Source organism: Aquila chrysaetos, chromosome 21 (assembly GCF_900496995.4).
Source record: "Aquila chrysaetos chrysaetos chromosome 21, bAquChr1.4, whole genome shotgun sequence".
Lineage (NCBI taxonomy): Eukaryota > Metazoa > Chordata > Aves > Accipitriformes > Accipitridae > Aquila > Aquila chrysaetos.
In genome coordinates this window covers 19,673,070-19,698,815 of record NC_044024.1, presented here as the reverse complement: position 1 = coordinate 19,698,815, position 25,746 = coordinate 19,673,070, and the positions used below count along the sequence as shown (strand labels likewise).

Genomic DNA, 25,746 nt, shown 5'->3' with positions numbered 1-25,746 from the left:
TATTAAAATTTCCTGCAACTGATGTGTCTTTCTTTTGATGATTCATTTCAGGGACTATTATTTTTTTTAACACAGTAGCATTCAAGTTAAAAAAGCATACGGCATTTAATAGAGCTCTTCTTATGTTAATTTTTAAGGGTAATTTGTTTAAACCTACAGGGTCTTGAGGGATTTAGGTGCTTCCAAAGAGCTGAAGCAATTAGCAACTGCTTGAAACATGATGTGCAACCCGTGGAACTGTGCAGATTTAAATCAGAGGATCTGAATGTGCCCTGCAGCCTGACCTGAATACACCCCAGATCTGACCTCACCAGCATGAACTGCAGGACAAATAGAAGATCTTATGAGCTATTTGCCATTAGAGATACAGTAAGTGCATGTCTGGAAGCTTAGCTTACACCGTCTGTGATGAGGGCTGTAAGTTCAGCTGGCAGACTTTATACTGAACCAAGGCAAATGCTCTGCACTGTTGAAGTTCTTGGGGGATAACATCCGTCTTGAACGGATTGGAAAGCTGGGATGTCAGCTTTCCCAACTGCTGCACCGAGAGCTGTCACTTCTCGTCCATCAGTGTCTACACTAGCAATCTTTGCTGGGAGAGAAATACCACTGTGTAATACTCCGAGTACTGCCCATGTATAAATCTTACAAGCAATGTTGTGCTGTACCAGCATAACAGAACAGACATTTCCAAGTATAAATGCATCTACCCCGGGGACAGCTGCTGCCTTAGCTCCTCTGCCACAGATCCCATCTCCCTATGCACATTCTCAACTTAGTGCCAGCAGAAGTCTGCATACACATTTGAGAAACAAAAATTATTTTTCTCTTTTCTGTTTTCATGAAAAGACTTACCTTCATTTTAGAGTAATAGGTAAAATTACCTCTCAAACAATACTGCACCAGAAGTAGCAACGCAAGACCAACATCTCAGTGTCAACAAGGGCAAATCAGTAGGAAGGGGGTTACTGAATATCCCTAACTACGTCCAAGCTCCAAAGGGCTATTGACTCCAATCCCCCAAAGCTACCAGCTCTAGCTTGCAAGTTGCATTCATGGGCAGCTTGTACTGGCACATAAAAATACGTCAGCACATTTTCCTGGTGGTCTCTAAAGTGAATGGAAAGAGAGCAGACATCAGATTTAACAGGACCACAGCAGTGCTCTTTCCACTCCCATTTCCCCTCAGAATAAAATACTGAACAGAAGATTAAAGAAGGCTAGGAACCATGATAGATTAAAATAAAACAACTCACCATGGCCTTTTGTTTCCTTTCAAGTTACAAGGTCATGGTATGGCTACACAGCAGTTGCAGACACCAGTAGCAGTCTGAGCGCAGCAACACAGGGACCACGGCAGGATAATCTGCCCAGCCACACTATGATACCCCCAAACATACTGCCCTTGGGATCGAGTCCCTCCATCACCACCCTATTCTGCTCTTGCACTACCTTTTATCACGGCAAAGGACTTCGTTCTGACTCACTTCCTATGAAGCTCTCAAATTGCTGCTCTGTCTGCCCCTTGGAAATGTCAAGGGAAAGACAGATTGCTGTTATCTGAGCCCGATTGTCTCGTTTGAAAGGTAAGTTAATGATGATACAGGTCCTGGCTTTAATTACTGGCTACATCCATCTTGGAGTGGTTAATTTTTGGAAGGTTTCCAAGACATTCACCCTACTGAGCATATACAGGTGTAGGTCCTAGCAAAACAGGCTGACTTTATGCTTCACTGGCAGGACCATCTCTTAAGTCTAGACACACACTTCTAACACTTTCCTGTCCTCTGCCTTTTCTTTATTTTTATTCTCATTAATAGACTAAGACACCTCAGCATTTTTGTCATTGATTTATGTACGTGCATATACACCCAAGTCTGTGCACATTCCACATCCAGCAAAGCCTGAGAAAATGCGAGTTTTGCAGGAGACTTTCCTAGAACAGGTGTCTTACATTAAGCCAAACTAAATAAATACGGGACATGTAATGAAACAAATGGCCCCAGAAGATAACACTCAGTCAGCTTTTCACATAAACAGTACCTTTTCTTATTAAGGACATGCTGTTTATTCTAGCAGGAATTGCTTCACTGAAGTGAGACCAAGCAGCCAGCTATTATTTCTACCCAGCAGAAATGAGATCGCTGGTAACTTTCAAATCGGGGTTTAGCAGCATCTCAGTGCTGCCTTGAGCTATAGGAAAGAGCATCCCACGCTACCCGCCCAGCCCAACCAGCCAGCAAGGTCCATGCTTCCTCTCACCCTGAATGCTGCTGTGGAGGAGCCCAGACACTGGTCATCCTCCCAACCCCCAAGACAAGCATGAGCATGATCCTACCTGTGCCATCTTCCAGATGTCCAAAGTTACAGATCTGGCTGATGTTGTGCACCCAGATCTGCATCTCCTCCTCAGTTTTGGCTACCAGGTAGAAGGTACGGTAGGTGGTTCTCACAATGAAGACGAAGTTGTTCTGAAATTCCTTCTTGATGAAGTTGGGCCCCGAGTGTTTCAGCACTTCGCACTCGTTGAGGTCGATGATCCGAATGGGCTTTTTGGAGTGGTTGTTCCTGTAGTACTCCAGCACGTCCGGGTTCCCGCTCATGCGGCCTCTGCGCAGCACGAACCAACGCTTCCGCCATGCCTGCAAATGGCACAAACAGGGCCCTTTTAGTGCCAACCACATAATATATCCATCAGCCCACGCATGCTACTTTCTTTTAGGTTTTATAGTTGTTTTGATAAGCTGGTCAAATTGTGACTTTGATTTGAAGTGCTTGCTATCAGCTTGCATTTGTGATAGGAAAAAAGGCAGAGGGCTGTCCCTTTGGAGGTCAAGAGGAGCAAGAATTCTCCCCTCCTCCTGCCCTCAGCCTGCCGGCATGGTGTAACTGAAGTGATCTGATAATTCACCGTCTCATCTATAGAAGAGATGGTAACACATTTTTCTTTCTGAAATGAAAACACCTAGGACTGCACCCTGTGTTGCAGTACGAGCTATTATCTGGCAACAAGTGCCTTTGGCCCAGCAAAGCCAAGGGCCCCAGATGACCTCTGCAGCTTCTCTCCTATGGTTTTCAGCGCTAACAAAAAGCTGTTAATGAGCTGCCAGTTACTTCTGAAAGACCAGAACAAACCTTATGGGAGTTGTAGTGCTAAAAAGTTAAACAGAAAACTTCCAAACCTTACAGAAGGATGTCTATTTACACAGGCACTGCTTCAAGTGACTGTCAACCCAAACCAAACCTGGTAAGCACTGATGTCTTTTAGACCCTTGTGACTGAAGGTATGGGTCCCATACAGGCCTAAATGAAGTCCTGGCAGAACTAAGATGCAGCATCACATTATAAAGCTATATGCAAGTTTCTAGGAACAAAATAACATACTTTCCCTTTTTTTTCCAGCAGCTGGTTTTGTTCATCAACAGTATAAGTGCCTCTGTGTTGATTACAGCTGTCACCAACACACCTACTCTGAGGGCCCGAAGAAATCCACCCCAAGCTCTGTTCCACTGAGAAAAGCTGAAATAAGACATTAGGAGCTTCGTCCTTACCAAACTCCATAAAAAACTGTGTTTGATGAAGTCATGCCCAAACCAGCAAGGCCCCGGGTGGCTGCCAGGGAGCAGCTGAAGCTGAGGCAACTGCCCAGGTGCCTACAATAACTGGACAGCCACTGGCTGCTTTAGTTGCCTTCACAAGAGTTAAAAGTTCATTAAAGAAACATCTGAACAACAACCACCACAACCTCCCTACCTCAATCTTATTCAAGCGCTCTTTGCAAAATGGCTTGTCAAAATGACATAAATCTGGGTGATAGCTTGTGTTCGAGTTAAAAATCATGCTCATTTTGCAAAGAGTGGATCTGCCTGTCAGTTTAAAGACAGCCAAGCATTTGGCCTTAAGGCAAAATAACTGAGTTCAGTATGTTTTCACCAAGATGTAAGAGTCCTTACTGGCACAGTTTAGGATCAATACAGGCACTACAGATTTTGCTGACACTGAGTTCCCATGGGCATGGCGATAGTTAAAATGATCAACAAAAAAATAGCAACAATCATTTGTCAAGAAATGGACAAGCCCCCCCCCCCCCTTTTTTTTCCCTACTCAAAAGAGTATTTCTTGCAGTGGAGCAAGCTTTTCACATTCTGTCAATATTAATCAAAAAACTTATCTGGAAGTAAGTCTGTTCAGCCTGGCAGTACCTTAATCTCTTTTGAAAGCAAAAGATTCTTCAAAAACAATGTACAGGGACCAGAGAATGAAATATCAGAGAGGGAGCTCTTGCAAGGCTGAACAAGCACATACCAGCCTGTATAAGGAGGAGTTCTCAGAGAGGAGGGTCACATCAGGAATAAACAGGAAGCAGAGGTGAGGTGCAAAGTGTATTGCACAAAGAAAATTAAGTCTGACCCTCATGACCTGTTGAGGTTTGAAAGTGATTTGGGCTCTGTTGAAAGTAGCTAGAGATAACAGATTACTGAGATATCTCAGACAAGTCTTGTGGGAGCCAGGAAAAAAACGTACACACACACCCCCCTCAAAGGAAATAGAAACAAAGGAAAAATGTTTAATGGAGAAAACACTTCCCTGACGAGCAAGCCTCAACAGTGGAATACAGCCCAGCAGGTATCTCACGTGTACAGGCCCAGAAAGAGTCCACATCTCTGCCACCTGCAATCCAAGCGCTGCACAGGCTTAACGCACACTCCACAGATGCATCAGGACAGAAAGGTCACATCCCCTAACACGCTTGCACCCCTAAACAACAAAAGAGAAATGCTTCAGGAAGCATAAGCCAAACGAGACCTGCTCCTTTGGGTCCCAGGGAAGCAGGCTACTAAGGCAGAGAGGGGAAGGAGCCATCAGATCTTTCCCCAAGACCACTTCTCACTCCTCTCCCAAGGCTGCCAGCCCTGCAGCTTAAATACACCTGGCTCCTTCTGATGGAAAATGGATGGAAATCGCCTGCATATGAGCAAGGTGAGGAAGGAGGGGAGGGGACGGGTCGGGGAGCCGCTGGGGACACCCTGCCTAGCTGGCACCCACACAGCTGTGGGGAGGTGGGAGCTCAGCGCCGAGACTGGGGCCAGCTCAGGGCTACCTACTGGGGGCCAGTACAGCACTCTAGGCAGGATGGCCCAGTACCTGTCCCCGTTTCCTTAGCATTTTAATTTTCATGAGTCTAAAGGGGTCTGTAGTTTCAGCACAACCCGGGCAGCTGGTGAAAGAGAAAACTGCAACTGTGCTTTGCGGAAAAGCTCGCGGTCCCTCCGTTCAGAGGTGAAGGCGGGCTTCGGCGTGGTGTGAGAGGCTGTGGCTCCGCTGTTTTTGGTTTTGTACTAGCTGAGAAGCTGCTTGATAATCTGTTTCCCTGCAGATACACAATTTGATCAGGCTTATCGTCTGGCTGGCGCTGCGAGGCTGGAGATGGAGAGGCGCCTGGTCAGCGCAGCTTATGATGGCGGAGGAGAGCAGGGCTGAGGCTGTGTGAGAAAACACTGGCTATCATAGCCGGGCAGCCGTGAAAACAGGGCTGAGGGGAAACAATGCCAGATAGCTGCCCAAATCTGCACCGCCCTTGGGAAGGGTGGGCCTCCCTTCTCCATCTCCCGCAGGGCCACCCTCACTGCCTTCCCCAGGCTCGTGGCGGGGCCCGTGCAGCCAGCCAGCACCCCGTCCGGCCGAAAACAGAGTATTTTTTTCTTGTGGGGGTAACGCGGGAGCTGTAGGAAATGTGCAGGAAGGTGGGGGGTGCGGAGGGGCGGAGGAACTGCCCTTTGGTGGTACCGCAAGCTCAGACAAGCCGACAGCCCTCGGCTGCCGCCGTTCGTTGCCCCAAATATTGATGTGCTCTGAAGGCGACGGTGGTATCTTGCTGTGAGCTGCAGAGACCAGAGCAAATGGCCTGCGTGTGCCGCCGGCCCGCCGCCGGCCCTGGAGCGGAGGGAAGGGGCGGCAGCTTTTAAATAGGCGCAGCCCGAGCCAGCAGTGCAGGTGAATCAGCACTCGCGGGCTCAGACCTTCAAAGACACTGAAGCGCTCATCCCCCCTTGAAATCAGTGTGGGTGCCACGGCAGGGTTGAGATGGAGAAGTAACCTGTACACTTAAATAGGAACCGGTTCCTGGGGTTCAGCCTAGGCTCCTCACTTACGCTATGGGAAGGATCTATGCATCCAGAAGAAGTATTACATTTATTTGGACGCCTCTTGAAATTCGTTCCTTCTTGATGATGGAATGATACGATGATGATATGCTTACATGTCCTTCAAAGCTTTGTTGTCATTAGAGAGAAGGCTTTACCAGAAAAGCACAACTACAATCAGAAAAGAGCCAACATAAATCGAGAACAATTTTCATCTGCCCTTCGTAGTGGAATACTTCGGTGCCAAAAGGAAGAAAGAATTTGCAGCAGCGTTGGTCAGATGCCAGCACGTTGCTCTGTGCAACACAAGCTATCAGTGTTTTCTTCTTGCTCCTGAATTTTTCACTTTGGGAATTCCAGAGCCGCTTCTGAAGGGAAGAGGAATAGCTCTGTTTCCATTTCAGTAGGGTTTCTAAGAAAGCAATCGCTACTTCCACAATCTGACATCTCTGCTTCTGCTGAATAAGTGGTGTGAGGTTTAAAAAGGGCTGCTATTACATGCGAACGTTTGCTCCGCTGCGGCAATGTCAGATCAAACAGGCCACAAGCAAACCTATTATGTGCTGAAAAAACAACTAGCTGGTAAACAAGGCCAGAAAGGGAGGTGAGCGTCTGCGTGTGAAAGGTTTAGCCAAGGACCTTCCTCGCTTCACTTCTGAGGACCACGTTTTCATTTGTATGTACTAAATATGCAGTATCTGAGATCTAAACAACTGATTAAAGCACATACAACCTAAATGAGGTAAATTGGCCTGAAATATAATTTGTCCGGTGGGTTTTTGGTTTTTTCTGGTTTTAATAACAAAACACAGAATAGCCAAAAACCTTGAAATGCTTTACCAGCTAAATTAATGCTCACAACTCCCCCATGAGGATAATCTTAATTTTACAGAATGCAGCAAAGGGGATGGCAAGGGGAAGCAGAACAAACTGTGGATGTGTACTGATTCCTCACCTGCCCGGCGGCCTTGCAGCCATGCTTCTGGGCAAAGGACATGCTCTCACCCCCAGGCCTGCTGTGGGCAGGTCTGACACTGAAAGAAGAATCCGAGAGCTCAGCGATGGGGACGACCGTGAAAAGTTTGAACATTCGGGATTGCTCTCATGCCGCAAACTCCCTTGGAAAGAGAAAGCAGCAAATCCCACCAGAGAAGGGTCTGGCATGGCTTCCCTCCCATGGCTGGCTGAGGGCTGGGACCGCCTGTGTGCACCGTGCTCCTCCTGCTACTCACTGCGGTTCTGCCACCTTGAGCTGCAAGGCATCCTTGGGGCAAGAGAACTAGCAGAGCTGCACGATAATAGTCCCGCAGGAGTGCCAGCACTTGAGATGCAAGTTTTCGAAGCTTGTCTTTTTTTTAAAGAACAATTTTAAAACATATTCTTGGTGAAAAAACAATTAGGCGGAACTCTATAGCATTTCCTATAAATGACTTAAAAGAGGAAGTTAAAATTCATATGTAGACAGGTTTGTAAGCAGCTGATGTCTAAGCCCATTAAGACCATGTAAGTTAAGAGAGTTTCCCCTGCCTGCACAGAGCGGGAGGTGCTGGGATTGCAGAGTACGGTCCCTGCAAGAGGGACCTGTGCATCGGGAAGGAGTCAGGACCAGCTCCCAGCAAGCATCCTCGCGTTCAAAGAGCTGAGGACGTTGTTGGGAGCCCTTCATGCCATTCTTGCAAGAGAAAAGGGCCAGCCCCGCACAGCTCGTGCTCCTCGGACTGCGAGACCCTTGCAGAAGGGCTCACGCCTTCTGCTCGGTAGCCTGCCTTGCCGGGTAATAGCACTCGATTAACTCACTCGCAGAAATGTGAGATCAAAAAGACCTCTTAAACCACCCCGCCTGTCCCCCAGCTGGAGTTACGGTTTTGCTATTTCAATTGTGGCTGTTGGTCTGCAGCTCCCATCAGCTCTGCACAATAAATCTCTCCCTAATGAGGCTGCCTGCTTGTCCCTTCCAGTGTGTCCCCATGCAGCGCTCTGGGAGCAGCTGAGCTCCTTGCCCATCACCCACTGGTTTAATGCTTCTCTTGGATTTTGTGTCCCTTGCTGTGTGGTTTCCCTTATTTTCTACTCAGATCTCACAGACTTCTTCAGCAGTGAGAGGCTGAAACTCATGGTTTATGGCTGGGAAATAAAAATCAATAAATACTCAATTTCAGAGAGGAATACTGCTCCTTTAGGGCCTTCCTCTGCCTCCACAGGCATGTAATTCTATTTAACCTAGAGAACAGAAGCAGAAATTTTCTGCGGTAGTTTTTCTCCCTTTGCTTGGGTACCTGGAAGCTGAGGTGCACTCCTCTGAGTGCTGGAAAGGCATCAGCTCTCCCTCCCCCTGCCTGTTCATGCCCACTACAGCTCTGTTTTCTCAAGGTTAGGGCTCAGCTATGGTGGGAAAAAGCTCTGAGCTAACCGGTGTTCCCATACAAAACAACTTTCAGCAGAGACTAGCACAAATGGTCTAGCTCATCCTTTGCAAAGGACCATCATACAATGAGTTCAGGACAGACTAGAGTCTAACACTGTATTTCCATCTGCTAAGTCGTGAGTCATTTATTGAGTCACTTGTCTTTCTGATTATGGTAGTTTCAGTATGACTCTAAATGAATCTTGTTTCAAGAAAGTCAGCATGAGTCTTCCTCGGAGGAGATGCAATGGGTGCACGGTGGAAGGGGAAATACCTTCTTCCTTTCAAAGTGATACAGATACATTAATTGACTAAAAACACTAACCAAAAAATTTCCTGCGCTATAAGAGCAATGAAAGCTTTGTAATAAAGCATCTAAGATGACGTCCTGTAGAAGCAGAGAGGTTTCCTTTGTTTCTGTTTCTCAAAAAAAGAAACCTGTGGTTTATGAAGAAAAAATGACACACTAAAAAAAAGGAGAAAAAGTCATATGCTGCCTGCTAACCTACACACATTCCCACTGCCTGATCTACATCCTAATCCATAATATTTATGGTGCTTTACATATACAAACATCTACTACAGAATGAGTCACTGCTATTTAATAAACATGCAGATTCTTTGTAAAGCTAATGGGTTCATTTGGGCGTGAAGGGTCAAAGTCATAGTGACCCAAAAACTTGGGAGTTATAAGTTCTTAAAAACCTTGTGGAAGATAAGAAAAGAAGTTCTGAAAGTAAAATTAATAATAACACCACTGCATTTTGGGGAGGGAGGTAGGAGGCAGATGCTTGGATGAAAAATGTCATTTCACTCATGTCCCCGATCCTTTAGTCAGAGCAGTAAAAAAACTCTTAGGAGTTGTGCTTCTCACAAACATTTTGATTAGAGGTTTCCTCCGAGGACACTGGCAAGGTGACAGAGCATCCCCTTACTCCTCGTGCAAGTAGGAATTGCTGGACAAGACGCTGCTGGCTAAAGGGGAGCAGCACTGCTGTCCTCTCCTCGCTTTCCCCATGGCTCCTGCCAGGTGGGTCTCAAGGGGCTCTCCCGCCGAAAAGAAATTCCGGTGCTGCGGCCGTGCCACCGGGATGGGTCCCTGAGCTTTGCAGGGGAAGATGCTGACGGGGCATCTCATCCCGCAAGATCTTGCTGTGGGAAAGAATTCACCGGCTTTGATCTGGGCTACAACAAGCCCTGCCACACCAGAAAAACACAGTGGCTCCCTGTCGCCTGGGGGGACTGCAACGTGTCAAATGGCTTCACAGCACTGCCTGCCTGCCTGCCCTGGGGCACACGGTCACAGAGCTCACCGCTTCCTAGCGTCCCACGGCTACAGAAATGCCTCCAGGCCGATAAAGCCTTACCTGTGAAATCCACAACAGCAAAACACGGAAGAAGGGATGGCAGGATGGCAATCCTACTTCAGTGGATTCATTGAACAGTGAAACCCTGACACAGGCATGAAGTAAATAAGCTACCCTCCCCATTGTCATCCCAGGGCATGACTTCTCTATTCTTCCTCCTATTTTGACAGCAGTGGTGCTGAAAGCTCGGAGCTTTTGTTGTTAACAGCTGCCCTGCAAATATGCGCAGGCCCCTTTGAGCTCATTTATAGAAAGCATAAGGATCAGTTATTATGAAATTACAGCCAACTGCCACCACAGGGCAGAAACCCAGCCGTGCCCTGGAGGGCTGCACCTCCCAGGGAGAGGCTTGTGGCTGAGTGGGGTTTGTCAGGAGCACCAAGCGACCAGGGCCGGCCAGCAATCTCGACAGCATCTGCAGGGCGCCAGTAAAAAGACACAGTTGGTATTAATAAATAAATAAAGTAACTCCCCCACCGCACTTGGCTGTGTTTCATTGGGACTAACAAGACAGTAAAGTCAGTCTCACACGCTTTCAGGAAGCAACTGAAATTTTTGTGACTCGGCATCATTATAAAGCAGCGCCCAAAGGGATCTGGAGAACCGATGAAAAATCAAGCTGAGGAAAAGCAAGCCAGCTGCAGTGTGAGATCCTCACAAGCTCGGGAAGCCTCCAGGTGGGGCAGAGCCCAGGCAGCCGCTGTCAGGGCAGCCTTGGCCCCGCGCTGGCCACCCGCTGCCCGGGCTGCCAGCGCTTCCACTGGGCCACCAGCTCTCAACAAAATGATCCTGCAATGGGTGAGCAAAAGCCCCGGGTGAAGGGAAGCTGTATTTTGGCCAGCTGGCCTTGCCCCTGTCCGGGGCAGGCAGGCGGACCCCGTCCCACCTGAATCCCTGCATGCTGCAGCCCGAGCGTCCACGGTGCCGGGTGGGGGGTATCAAACTGCTGGGGCAGCCAGGGGTGGGCACTGACTCCCATCGTGAGCATCCTCACAGCCTCCTTTCTGTTTCATTTTGCCTGTCGTTTTCACTTTTAGTGGGGATGTAAAGTAGGTCACGGCTCAAAGTAGAGGTCCCAGCAGCAGAAGACAGCACTGAAGTGATTAAAGCCATTCAAGGATCTCCTCCCACCCAGAGCCCTCCTCTCCTCCAGCACATTTTTGCCTTCCTGAGGGCAGGCACTATGAAACGTTAATTCCTTCAAGCTGCCCCCCAAATGACACCTTCTGACTGCTGCTACAGTTTTGCAGGCATTTAAGCTCCCTGACAGTGAAGACTTACAGGCAGGACTCTTTACATGAGGATGTTTACAGCCTTGCCAGCTAGCCAAGAGTTTTAGTTCCATATTCCCTCACAGCATGTTTATGTGTAGTATCTAAAATGACATTATTATGATCCTGAACGCAGCTTAAATTTCTGGATTGATTTTTTTCACCTTTAAATCCTAAAGCACTTGACAGCTGGTACCTGATCATTACATGCTGCATATGTTGTGATTTGTTCACCTGTCACAGGGATACACCTGCCTCTGAAGTTACGCTGTGTTCCTGATAATCAGGGTGCTTATCCATACGCCCACAGGTACGCAGTCACATCTGTGTGTTTGGCTTTGACCAATCTATGGTGCAACTTTTCCACCTGAAATCCTTATTTACCTCTTTAAGGTGGCAGAGGCTGATGGACAGAAAACTGCTGGTCTGGCTTAGTGCCACTCCTCTGGTCAGTTAGAAAATGAAATTCTGATTTCTCAGGATGCAGGATTGGGCTTTTTACAGAAATGAGTTGAAAACAGGGAGAAAGGAGAAACTACCACACTGACACAGGTCTTCCTGGATTTAACAATGTAACTTCATTTACTGTTAGTGGGAAAAGTGCCACTGAAACCTCATGCTGCACAATAGGGATTCCTACTGTTACAGGAAAACTACTTGTGTAAAATGGCCTGGAAACCCTTAAGATCTTTCTGACTCGTTCACAATAAAGTCTTTAATACCAACATAGTAATAAGATACAATCTTGAATAGAGGTAAATTTTGATTTCTTAGAATGGCTTTAATCTAAGTCTTGCATAATCTTAAGAAGGCTCTGCACAAATCCTTCAGATTTAATAAAAGTCAGGTTGCTCCCAGGTTGTTTAAGGAACAACAGTTCTGAAATACAAATGCTGGGTATAATCATCTACTGGATAACTGAAGCTAGCTAAGTCACAGGCGTTTTCAGTCATTTTTGGAAGCAAGTATAGGAAAATGTATATACCAAAGGGACTGAAGTTTGGACAAATTTTGAGCAAATTGGCTAAACTAATAGCTTTTATGGAAGGACTCCAAACCTGCTTCGCTAAGGAAAGAAATAGGGTTGGGGCTAATCCCCTTTCTTGTAACTCGCAAGCACGACGTAAATACAGATGTGCAAAGCAGTTAAAGACCAGAAAGAACTGCCTGGAGATTGCGCCCTGCCTCGGGCTATCGGGAGTCCCTCTCCCTCTATTTTACTTGGAACTGGCAGTTTTCTCAGTATTCTTTACACAAACAGAACAAATTTTGCTGTTTCACCTTGTTAACTGAACATGTGGTGTGAGGTCAGCAACAGTCATGCAGCCTATCTATAACTGTCTGTACTCACATGATGCGACGGCTCCGAAGAGAAGGAACATAAACAGGAAATTGGGCAAAGTGACTCTTTTGAGTAGGGGACCACAACACCGCTCTTTTTTTTTAAACTAAACCCTTCAACAACACGCTGTCAGACCTAATGAAGAAAACCAGAGTAGCCAGCAGGATCAGAATAAAAGCCGCAAATGTTTACGCTGTAACACTTTTGCCTGATCATAACAATGTGGTTCAATGTAGGGAAATGAACCCGCGTTCTGGGTTTTGCTCAGCACTTCAGCTGATCTCCCAGCTTGGTGCGCACAGGAGTAAAAAGGCATATCCTCCACATCCACTTTGGGCCAAATCTGGACTGTTCTTTTTTATATCCTTATTGAATTCATGGCTACACGCTGCAAAGGCTTTGACCGTTGCCCTTCATTTTACTCCTAAAATTGCCTGGAGAAAGGAAGTGTGCAGGAGGCAAGCAGAAAAACAGGGAGGAGGTGCACATGTGTGGGAGGACTCGTCTTAGAGAGCAGGTCACATTTGTTGAAAATAAGAACCAACCTCTCTGGACATATGTACAAAGACAGAAAGAAAAACAGAAATAGGTCCAATATCGTAACAGCAACTATCTAGTATCCAGATGAGCTCTGGATTTAGGCATGTGGAAGAGGGCACTGATTTCAGTGCATGCTCCTAGCTATACAGACTCTGAAGATCTCTGCTGAGATCTATGTATTGGCTTGAAATCAGTCCCATGGGAGCCACCCGGCCTTTGCGGTGACATTTAAACTCCAGTGATGCAAATGGCAAAGCTCCCATTTGCTCTGAGGGGGCCAGGTCCTTCTCTTGACAGGAAGCTCTGAGAAATGCAGAGATTCCCAAAAATGGAAACATGATATGAAGAAATTATCTGGATAAAGAAAATCTGCCTCTGGACTGACGAGGAGCCTTTCTGTCAACCACATCAGAAGATGAACTCTCCCTTCATGCGTCTAACCTGGTTTTTGTGGGTTACACACAGGCTGCCTTCAACACTGCAACACAAATTCAAGAAATTGGGTCTCTCCAGTCTCAAACTGGGAACAGTGCTGCGTGATTCAGACGCTCAGCCGAAGCCACTCATCACCGGCCAGATTCCCTCACTGAATATTTACAGAAAACAAACAAGATTATAAACTAAGAGTTATTTGTCAGACCTATTTAGTAAATATCATAATTGCATTAAAGAGTACACTAAGAGTGTGGGTAAGACACAAACCAAAACACATGGTGAAATGCGTTGGATGAAGTCTGTTCCTATATCGCATATATGTAAATACAAATGCTTATTACTGGTGGGTATAATAGATGGCCTATGCTAGCTCTAGAGGGGGTTGAGCTGAACCTCAACAACACTGAAGGAGGCTGGAAGTGCTCAACAGTTGGTTTTACACCCATTTGCTCATTTCAAAGTACAATATTGGAAAACCAGATACGCTAAGGAATTTAAAAATCTATTTTGATTGCAGTTCTGCTGTTTTCAGCTGTCTTCTCACCAACTAAATTGTCTTGGTTTACCCTTAAGTATTCTGCTAGGCAGTGTAACATTTGCAGAACTGGGTTTTCTTCTTTTTTAAAAGCTGTCTTAAATTAATCTCTGCTTTACACTTCACAGGAGGCTGAGCTGGTTTTTAAACATTTTTAGAATTATTTTTTCATTCTCCTTAGTTTGTGGAAAAGTGGTCATCACTCATACGGCTCATAATATACAGCATCCACTGCCAGTCATTTTTTATTTTAAAATACATAAATGTTAGGAAGAATATAAACAATGCGCCCTCTGCCAGGTTTTCTTTTGTTTGTTTAAGAATTCTCTCTGAGTTGTCGGGATTGTTTTTGTTGCCATTGCGCCCTGCGTCTCATCCAAGAAAACAGGGTTTGCAGGGCTAAGAGTTTGAAGAAATAACACCCTGTGAGCTCCGCTTTCCTTCACGGTTTAGGTGCGTTTCACAAAGTCAGCTGGTTAAAGTCAGCTGGAGTATCCAAACATTCATCATGTAAACTTCCCATGCTTAGGAGATAACTACACATTTCTCCGCTCCGCTGTGGGAAGGCAACGATGCCTGTGAAATTCTGCAGACCCGTGCTTTTTTTCTCAGTGTATCGTTTCATGCTCTGCCTACTTCACACCGGCCCGTTGAGCGCAATGCTCCGATGGAGCTGGGAATGAGCACCAAGGCGCAAACCCAGCTGCCTCTGGCACAGGCTCAGGACTGTGCGCCCCGGTCCTTAGCTGTATCGCTCATCCTCAGTCCCTTCTCTTTTCACCTCCTGAGACCGGTCCTTCCAATTTTGAGTCACATATAGGTTAAGTTTTTTCAGTCCCCTGTTACTGCTGCAACTTTTGTCTTGATGTGTAGATATCTACATGCCCTGGGCTGGCATACCCTGTATAGCACCGCTTTCAGCATGGCAAATAAAGTACTAACAGCATATTTAATGTTTATCTTAATTTGCATGACTTCTCAAACTTCCCTTGCTGAACCAAACGGTGAAATCACAACATGTTCAGAAATATTAAATCATTTCCTCAACATCTGAATATAACAGGCTGCAAAAGGAAAACAATTACATTTGGCACACTGCACACTTTATCCTTAACACTCCAAATTCTGGTATCCCTTTATATTTACAGGCTTGCGCTCTGATCACAGCAGCATTAAAAACAGCTATGTACCGTGATTTATTTCCTAGGAAATCCCCCAGACTTGCCAAACACCAGCTTTGCCTGGACAGCTTGGGTTTCAGGTGGCCACAGCAGTGGACAACCCAGGCAGAAAGTTCAGGATGCTCCAAACCAGCTTCCTACCTGCTGGCCTGTGGGCAGCAGACTGGTGTCACTCAGTACCCAACCTAGTACTGGGTAGTGTCCTGCTCTCTCCATGGTGTGGTAACCCCAAATTCAACGTGGCACTAAAATGATGAGGTGCGAGGCACTGCATTGCCCTGCCCGGCTGTGCATCTACCTCTGCCTCCCAACTATCCACCCTGAGCCTGCGTCGGTGCGAGGGTCTGAGGTTCCCCGCTCCGGCCACGGGGAAAGGGAAGGGCAGGAGCAGGGCTGCTCCTCACCAGCCGGCTGCGGTCCAAACCGTGCCACGAAGGGCCAGGTCCCGTGCGTGTGAAATCCTGGGAGGGCTGCCGGGTGCCAGGGCGGGCGACGACGGCTCCCCAAATGGGACGGAGAGAAAGAAAAAAAGCGCTCATTTCTGTAGAACCCCATGGATTTCACGTCCAGAGCGGTTCATTGCTGCGAGGTGACCGATGGCACGATGACACTTCCGTGATATCAGCGTCACGACAGACTCGAGTGCTGCGGCTTGCCCCAAAGCAGCCCAGGCTGGAGGAAGCTGGCAAGCCTGCCCTTGCACGCTGCTGGGCTCTTCGGGCACAGCCAAAATGTGTCGGTTCCTCTGTGAAGCTGCAGCCTGCAAAAGGATGGGCCGGCTTTCCTGAGCAGGTGCCTTCTCTTTGGGGTTACCTTCGGCCAGTTGTCAGTATTTTGTAATGCAGATTTTTTGCAAGTACAGCAGGAGTAAAACTCTCTGCCAACCTCCACAAATAGTGGAACAGTTTGGGAGTAAAAACAGATTTCAGAAATGAAAGTTCAGCTTGATCTATTGGGAACAACGTGCAATTAATGTGCTCAGCAATAACTTAAATATGAGCAATGTGGGAGAAGGGTAATAGCTCCCTTTCTATCATTTTTCAACCTGTCAGCACACTAATCTACGAAACACAAAAGATTCTTCGTAAATGTAAACTGGTAAACGTGGTTGAAGGCAATGGTGTTGTGCAGCTTATCCGGTTCTCAATCTTTTTTAAACTGTAAAACTATCAGAAGAATATGTGCTTGTGGGATGGTGAAATAGGATCAATGTTACTGTTACAAAAGTGAGGATAACGAGCCAGCTGGGTTTTTCCACAGTCATTTTCAAAACTACAGCGTTTATTTCTGCTTTTCTGCAACTTCTTCTCTGTCTCTTCTCCTCCCTTCCCTATCCCTTTTTTTTTTTTGTGGTTTTTGCACTGAGCTACACCCAGAAAATGAAGTCACCAAGGAGCAGTGAGGACGTGGATGCAGTCTGTGACTGCATCATTTTCTGCGTGTGTGCTGCCGGCTGCCTCCCTGCTGCATGCCCCGGTCAGGGTGGGAGCACCAGGGCTCCTTGGAGGTGGCGAGGGAAAGGACCGGAGAGGAGGAGAAGACATCGAGGCTGGACTGCTGTTGTGTGGGGATGTCCCACCCGCTCTGCTGCCGGCGCTGAATGAACCGGCAATGGAGAAACATATGGCATCAGTGCTCCCTGGAGGTAAATGGGATGCTGCCGCAGGGAAAGGTGCCTCCGGGCACCCTCCTGGCGTCTGCAGCTAAAGAAACGAGGGATCCTTCGGACCCAGGCTGCTGTGTCCCGCGAGCACGATGCTGGCCTCCACCCGGCCGCCCTCTCCTATGTCAAGTCTGCAAGAAAGTGGGGAATGAGCCCCACCAGCTCCTTGGCCACCCCCTTTCCTCCCCATTACCCTGCCTCTCTCGAGCGCCTGTGCGTGACGATGCCTTCACAGCCCCCTGCGCCTTGGGCAGCCCCTCGTAGCCGGTCACGGCAGGTCAGTGCCACCAGCTCTGTGCAACGGTCACCTACATACCTTCTGCCCTGCTGTAAATACCTGTACATTTGCTCCCCCTGTGCCCTGAAATGGGGGGAGCATCTGAAGCACATCTGGGGCACCTGAAGCACATCTGGCTCCAGCCCTGGTGAGGCTGCAGGGCTCCCCGGGACGGTGCGATCCCGACCAGCTGGCGAGGCCACGCGCTGCGTCGGGGTGAAGGGCCCCCTCTTGACCTCGGTAATGACCACGATTTCTGCATTCTGCTTTCCTCTGATGGGAAGAGTTTGTCCGTTGGTCTTAAAACCATACCTCGCCCGGCCCAAATTTTACAAATCTTCAAAACTGAAAGTGTACAGTCCTCTGCATAGTCTGCAGTGCTTGCATATGCTTCAGAAGGAAGTGAATGTAAGCATGGCTGATGCTAATGCTAACATGATGCTGTCAACTTGAACTGCAAAACAGGAGCTGAAGTGAAATTCAGGCTGGCTTGGAGTTCCTCTGCTGATTTTTGAAATCATATAACCTCATTTTCAGTTTTTAAGTGGGTTTTATTGCTTCTAATCCCATGGGAGTGATCCATGAAAACAGAGAAACTAACAGCAGAAATGCCAAGACAGTCTTATACACTGAGATCTGCTCAAACCACAAAGTAGACACATAAAAACTCCAAATTCTCCACAGATATAACCATTTCCTGATCAGCTGAACGTGCAAGCAGAGTTAATCGACAGGGCTCTCCTGGCTGTGTGGAAGGCACTGCACTCCCTTCCCAGTCAACGCCGAATTCTCTTCCTCTTCCCACCAGCCATGCCCCAGCTGCAGAACGGTTAAATAACTGAAGGTTTGTGCCCAACAATTTGCTTTCAGCTTGCTTCAAAGGGTGCAGATCCTTGACAGTCAGTGCCTTCGCACTGGCAAAGAAACCACTGCTCAAAGCATTTGTCTTAGGGAGGGTGTGGAGACAGACAGATTTACAACAAAGAAACCGTATGAAACATCCTCGGCTCCGGGCTGAACCCACAGTGTTCAGTCTATTAGAGAAAAACAAATAAGACTTTCCCTATTGCTGCCCTCAGTTGAGATGTGGTGTTCAGGAGCCGTGCGGATCAGTTCAGCCCTATTTATAAAGAATACAGTATCCTGGAGGAGAGTAAGCTGTCCGGCACTGGTGGGGAGCAGAGCTGCGAGGTTTTTCAGCAAGTGACTGAAACACATTTCCAGGCCACACGAGGTACCTGGGTGCCAGCGGGTGCCGGCGTGCCACACCAGCAAGGACGCAGCTCACAGCCGTATCAGCACCAACGCAGGCCTTAGCCACCGTTGTTTGTAAGCGCTGTTCTCTGCAGCTCTGCGCACGCACACAGGAGCCACAGGCCACTGCAGGTCTCTTTGTTTAACAGGTCTCAAATCCACTTCTATTTTGGCAGGCAATGTTTTGCCCCCTGGTTCTGTCACTTAGACTCCTGCCTGGTTAATTTAGGAGCGACAGCATGTGGGTATCATCACAGGCCTGCTGGCGCTTGCAGGTAGCGACAGGAGAAGGGATGAGGGCTGTGTTTAAATGGGTAATTTTGAGAGTGTTTATGTCCTAGGAGGACAGCAAAAGTAGAGCAATAGTAAGTGTTTTCAAAAGGAGAGTTAAAGTGAGAGCTACAAAGGGAGAGTAGGGGAGCCCCAAACGGGCAAGAAAATTGGAAGGACAGGAATGGGAGGAGCAGGAAAGCTGAAGGAAAAAGGACAAATAAAAAATGAAGTGCGGGGATCATGCAGAGAAAGGACTGGGCTCTTCAGCTCAGCGGGAAGAACCTCAGCGAGGAGCAGCTCCGTCCCCAGCGGTTCACATCACCACAGCCCGCAGAGCGCTGATAGCAAACCGCTGGCCCGGGATCAGGGAGGCACGACAGTCCTCCCAGCTCCTCAGGCAAGGGTTTCTCAAAATCAGACCCAAGTTTTTACTATGGGTGGAGTAGCCCCATCGCCCTCTGAATCATCCGACCGAGGGCTGGCCATTGTATGCATTGTTATGAGGTATCTTCTTTGCTAACGCCAAGCAGAGGAGCCAGCGAAGCAACAGGAGGGAAGAGGCCGTTACTGAAATCCTATGAGAACAGTGAGGAATGATGAAAGACTATGCCTCATGTCCCTGCTCTGACTGCAGGAGCGGCCACTGCTACAGCAAAGTGTCCAAAGCACTGCGTGGTGGGCACGGCCAGGCCAGGGCAGCTTGGAGAGCTGGCTCTGGAGCACCTGGCTGCTGCTAGAGAATTGCAGAGAGCCCTAGAAACCTCCTGTTTTGCTAGTACACTGCAAGCAGAGGGCAAGAGCTAATCCGGACTCGTGCTAATTAAGCTGCCTTTTGCTGGGAGAGGATGGGGATGTGGCTGGACGCCAACAGTAATATGGTAAGCGGGATCAGAGGGCTCCACCGGCTCCCAGAGAAAGTCTGCTTTGGTAACCTTGTAGTTACGCTTTCCTTCTTCCCTCTCCCAGGGTTGCTTGTGGACTGGCGCAGCCCCTGAAGCCCTTTCGGAGCCCCACGCACCTCCACCTCCTCCTGGAGACGTGTGGGCAGGAGCCACCAGGCCTGCCAGGAGGGCAGAGCCATGGCAGGACGCGGCCGCTGGGCTGGCGCTCCCCTCCGCTCAGCCCCGCAACGTGCTGCAGCGGCTGGGGCTGCTATTGCTGGCAGAGCTACAGCCTGGTGTTTTTTGACCTTTTACTCTTCCAGAGATAGAAATGGGATTTGTCTGAGGCTTGGAATAACTTCCTGCGATTGTGCTGGAGAGGGCTAGTCTGGCTCGCTAGATAGCTGTGTCTGTCGGGCTGGCTTAGGAACGGAGAAAGCCTCTGCTCTGTGACTAAGCTGAAGACAGATTTAAAAGATCCCAAAGACACCGCATGTGCCTTAGAGAAAAATAAGCTGATAGCACCGTACATTGTCTCCAGTACGACAACCGGGCCTGTGCTGCTTCTGGGTTTCAGCATCAGCCGTTACTGGAGAACCACTAACAACCCCTAAAGCAAATGTTGTCTGTATATTGATAGTTATTCCTCAGATGCTAGCTTACAAATCCTCTCTAGATCAGTGAGGTATGTGTGTCCGCATGTGTGGGAAAGTAGGTAATGGTCTGAAAATTGATCCTTTGGGACGATGAGAGCAAGTAATAGTTGTGCAAGCTACCCCCTCCTCCTCCTGCAGCTTTTCCTCTGCCTCCGCAGCCAGTGCAGTCAGTGATGCTGGGCAGACGCGTGGCTGAGGTGAGGGAGGACTGCTCTGCTTTCCCTGCACCTTTAACAGTCTTCTGCATCTTTTTCATTACTTTAGCAGCCTTTAAAAGTGACATTGCCAGATCAGATGTTTTCAGCATAACTGTTCGGCTGAAGAGGACGAGGAACCTCATCACCTTTGCTAGGCTGACGGCTCTGGCACTGGCTGGGGTGGGGGGACACCTGGAAAAAGGCACCAGACCGCTCTCTTGCCGATCATGAAAGAAGCTAATACCTCAGTCTGACAAACCCGTGCATCCCTGGGAATCCAAAAAAGGGCTAGATGCAAACATGGTATTGTAATGGCCTTGACGGCCTTCATCCATGATCCTGCTGCATTAGACAAAAATATTAAAACCAAAAAAGACGGGTTTTGATCCAAGGAGTTTACAATTGCAACTAGTGCACTGGAATTTGTAATGGCACTTACAAGAGCTCCAGTTGCTCCCAGGTAAATAAGAGCCAGCCCGTGCAGCCAGGACATGCTCCATCTTAAGCCCTAGATAAAGCTTTCACATAACTGTTCGGCACTCAAGCTGTCATTACTGTCCTTCCACACACCAGCTCTGACACACGGTGCTGCTGCTGGTAAAGGCAAGGTAGGACCTAACCTAGATGGTCTCTTGTCATTCGGCAGATCTGTTGAGAGCTCCCAAAGAATTAAGGAACCGTGTACTTCAAACAAAGGCTTTTCGAAGCAAGCTTTTAGTTGTTTCTTGTATTTTACTCATCACTAGGCAAAATCACTATGTACAAGTCATGTGTCCTAGTGTTTTCCTGTGTGACTCACCTGCAGACTGGCCGCTTCTGACTCTTTTCTTCAAATTTGGAGTAGGAATGATCTTGGCCTTTTACTGATATTCCTTTGAACAAGTGAACATATATCCCCTGGTGGGCAGGATCCTTGGCTGAAAAAGATAATTTTGCACTCTTCTGGCCAACAAACTCCAAGCAGTGCCAGCTGGGGATCCCTGGCACTGGGGAATACTCAGGCCGTATCCAGGCCAGCGCGGCTATAAGCCCCGTCGGCTCTCTGCAGATATTTGCTGCTGATGTCAGCCCTCCCTGCTTGGCACTGCTTGGACACGACTGGGACAACAGCTCTCCCCACCTCTGCGGCTGGTCGTTGTATTTGTGCTCTTTCTGAGTGTGTTTCATAGCAGGTAAGAAAGAAAAGATTTGGCTTTTCCTGCCCAGCAAAAGCAGAGCTGTCCCAAAGCCAAGTCACATTTCTGTTGCAAATAAGCACTAACACACAAGTTCAACATACTTAACACTTCTGTGCATGGACATCATTCACAGGTTTTCAGCTTCAAGGGAATTCAGGTGCGTTATTGATATGTAGCAGCATATGTGATTTATAATGTAATTGTATAATGTGGTAAGAAGGGTAACATCACGCCTTTGAGCTTCAGTGCACAGCAGTTCTCCTAAATAGCAGAAGGAAGTTGTACCGGACTGTGCAGTTTATCAGTTTGCACTAAAGTTCTGACTCCTTTGTGTATTTCACTTACTGCTTTCTAAATAGGTAGTGTCAAAGAAAACTGGAATTTTGTATTTGAATGTTTTTACAAAAAAAAAAAAAAAAAAAAAGAACTGCAATCAAAACCGAGTGAAAAATTCAACACGGAAAAAACCACCTATCTTATTGGTAGGTAATTTCACATAATTAATTAATTTAAAATACTTTTTAAAAGTTTGTAAATGCTTTTGTGCATTTTTACTGAATTCCAATTCCATTCAAATGCAGCTTGTTTCAAATCACATAAAATAATCCCTGCTGGGGGAAAGAAAGCTTTCCACAATGGTACCTCTTTAATATCAAAATTATAACATGAAGAAGATGAGGAATTGTGCATTAAGCTACACAAATGCCTAGATATTTATGGACAGATATAGAGTATCCCTGTTAGCAAAAATAAGTGCCCCATTTATTCTAAAAACTCCATTCAGTGGTAAATCATTACACCACAACTAATGAAAGTGTATTTCAAGGAAAGAAATTAAAAAGTACCTGTGGAAAAAAAATGAGATTAAGAAATTATAATTTAATTCAAAGATTTCTACCTTCTCATTTAAATTATTACAAAAAACCAGTGATATCACTGCTCTACGCGAATTAGTGCTCTATATAGGAAAACTTCTTCAAGGTGACTGGACTAGTTTGGGGAAGTATCATGAGGGGAGCCACTGAAATTAAAAATAAAATTACTAGTACTCCCAGACTGAAAAAAATGTGTAGCCTGTGATCAATGGTGTTGCATGCAATGCTCTTTTTCCACCCTCAATCACATACGTCAAAAATGCAGTGACGGACCATCACAGCATGGGGCATCTACTCACCCACAGTTTAAAAGGCATCTGAGGGCTGAGTAATTAGTCTTTCTCACCACACCTTAATTCCAACAATTCAACCCAATAATTTTGCTTGCTGTACAGTAAAAAGCCACCATCCATCTTCACAAGGACCATGAGAATAATGCACGTTAACAGATTCTTTTGAGCTTCTCATACGCGTAGATTTCCCCCCTGCTCTCACTGTTAGCAGACTCTGAGCTGGTGACTACAGTCACAATTCAGACACATCCAGAATTTTATTTAAGAACAAATATGCAAATATGCCTGATACCACTTTATCATTAAAAAGACCAGGTCATGGTATATATGTAAGAGTTTGCACTGGTAAGCAAGTGTAAAGTAGGCCAGCAATGAGGGTGTCTATCTAGGCATAACATAATTGTTATGTGTGTAGGTGTGAGAGCAGTCTTACCATACCAAAACCAACAAGAAATCCCCAAAATAAACACCACCAAAAAAGATGCAAAACACTGCAGCTCAGGTCCCTGTAGACTTAGGCTGTTTCTCTACTATACCAGAAAAACAAAGCCCCAGAAGAGAGAGCCTGTTACTCAGACTTGCTTCAGACCTCAGCTCTTTCTCTGCACAGTTGCACGCCGCATCACGACACATCCCAGGGTTTGTTTATTTTTCCATCTAGAGCTCCTGGGTCTCCGACACAAGGCCAGACAGGCACGCTGCACTGCGACACAAACCCAGATAGGCATCCCACACCATGGCACTGTGCGGTCCTTCTGCATCGCGATGCTCTCTCGTAGTAACAGACAAATTCCATGCCAGCAAAAATGTTAGATTATCCTGAATTTCTATGTGAATTCTCATGAAGTTCCTGGAATTCTTTGCAAAAAATCGTCTGCGGGTTGGCTACAGAGCTGAGAGCCCCCTGCCCCATTCCTGAAGATACGCATCTTCTAATACTTCAACAATTACTTGCTTTTGCTGTTTGACCTAGTTCCAGGCTTGCCCACAGAGCAGGAAGCTGTGCCGCTGTACTGCCACAGCCCCTGGTACTGTATCTTCGCAGTGACAACGAAACTCAACACGATCTGCTCTGTCTACAGAGCAATGATCGTGTCGGGAGCTGTAAGCAGAAGCGTGAAGTTAACAGTCACTGGTTTTTCTAACTGAATCCCACAAAAAGTGATGTGAGATAAGGGCTGTTTGAGCACAGAGCAAACAAACAAACACCCTGGAGCACTTTGATCCTGAAACTTCAGCATGGTTAGCACAATTAGGAAGGACCCTATCTCTCAAGTCCAAAAGGATAAGTAAGGGCAGTCAGTATCTAATCTCCGAAATTCAACCTGACAGAAACTCTTCTGTCGCAGGCTGTTTCCTGAGGGTACCAAAAAAAGCCAAATCATTTGCCCTCCAAGTTTAGATCCCAGTTCCAGAAGGTACTTAAGCACATGCTTCACAGCAAGCTCAGGAATAGTCTTTGACCTCATTTAAACTAAAATACTTTAAGGAATTGAGCCCACATTTTTTTGGGCTATAGTCCAAGTTTTCCCTGCCATTTTCACTGCCCAAAGTCTCAGCAGCGCCTGGCAAGATGAAGTGAGAATCTTGACTCCGACTAAGTGATGTGCTCCTATTTAACCACCTTCTCACTTCAAAGACAGTGAAGGTTTTCTTTCTGCAAAATGCTATTTCACAGTATGTATTTGAAACGCACACATTGTGTATAGAGTGAAATTGAGAGGACGCTTCCTCTTCTAATGCAAAAGCTACGCACCACAGAGAGGCGAGTTAACATGAATGCATACATGAATGCGTGCATGAGAGGTACGCGGAAACCTTCTTGGGTGTGGAACATTGGATGCCCACTAATTTTGACTTGCAAGTGGGCCATGCAAAACCAGCAGGCACGATTAACCTCTCCCTGTCCAGGAGCTGCCTGGGAAGAAATCTCCCTGGGATTCAGCAGTGAGAGCAAGGCAGGGTTTGCTTCTGCAAGTCTTGCAATGATCCCTTAAGTATTTCTTTGGAAGTAGTTGAGTCACCATCCTTGGAGGTATTGAAAAGACGTGTAGATGTGGTGCTTAGGGACAGGGTTTAGTGGTGGACTTGGCAGTGTTAGGTTAACGGTTGGACTCGATGATCTTAAAGGTCTTTTCCAACCTAAACGATTCTATGATTCTTTGTTCTATGATACAGGGATCTTGGGGTATGGGAGCTCAGACTGTATAAATAGAAGAGCTGTTTGTGCGCTGAATAAAGAAGTTTAAATTTGACCTGCAATGAGTGTGTAAGGCTGCACAGAGGAAGGGCTTTCTCCACTGCTGTATTCAGAGCAATCTCTCCTTTGTCTCAAAGGCCACTGTGGCTATGACTCACACACAGCCATCAGACTATTAACACTTTTATTCCAACTAGTTATTTCTGGCTTTCGGCAGTCAAAATACCTAAATGCCCAGAGTGCTTCCAGTGTAACTATAGAAATTACAACAACAAACAACAGCAGCTCGACCCATGGGTCAGCTGAAGCCAAACTCTGAATCACACACTTATTTTTTACCTATAGTTATGAAAAGGAATTTAAGTCTGGACAACAAGGCAGTACATTTCTCAGCTACCTAGAAGATGCTCAGCCAGACAAGCTCCGTGCAGATGCTGTTAGATGCTCGCCACTTCCACGGGAGATGCTAGCTGAGGGGTGGGTTCTGCACAGCTCCCTTGAATAACAGGCAAACCCCAACCAGAGTATCATCAGACACGCTTTGTAAATCTGTTTGAAGCTAATGGACTGTATGAATGTTGTGAACTGATCTTTCTTTTTCTGTGTGTTCATAATCCGTATGTTTCAGAGAGCTCTTTATAGGGAGTCTCACTATTATTTTCTTAAGTTACGAGAAGGATTTTGTTCAAGCTCTAGACCTTCTTTACGCTTTCAGTCTTCCTATGCCTGCAGCAGTGGTCAGTTCACTCTCAGCTGTGTCAGTAATTAGAAACTTCCAAGT

The 25,746-nt window shown here is 46.9% G+C and overlaps 1 protein-coding gene across 4 annotated transcripts in view; it reads right to left on the bottom strand.

The window, feature by feature from the left end:
* GAB3 (GRB2 associated binding protein 3) overlaps positions 1–25,746 on the bottom strand; it is a 65,031-nt gene that overhangs the window by 17,652 nt on the left and 21,633 nt on the right. For 3 of the 4 annotated variants that reach the window (XM_029997188.2, XM_029997189.2, XM_041119093.1), the window contains exon 2: positions 2,339–2,642. In XM_029997188.2, the coding sequence (XP_029853048.1) occupies positions 2,339–2,642 (304 nt within the window). Of the gene's footprint in view, positions 1–2,338; positions 2,643–21,218; positions 24,832–25,746 lie in introns of those variants that run through there. The other variant, XM_041119092.1, reaches the window with a different exon arrangement.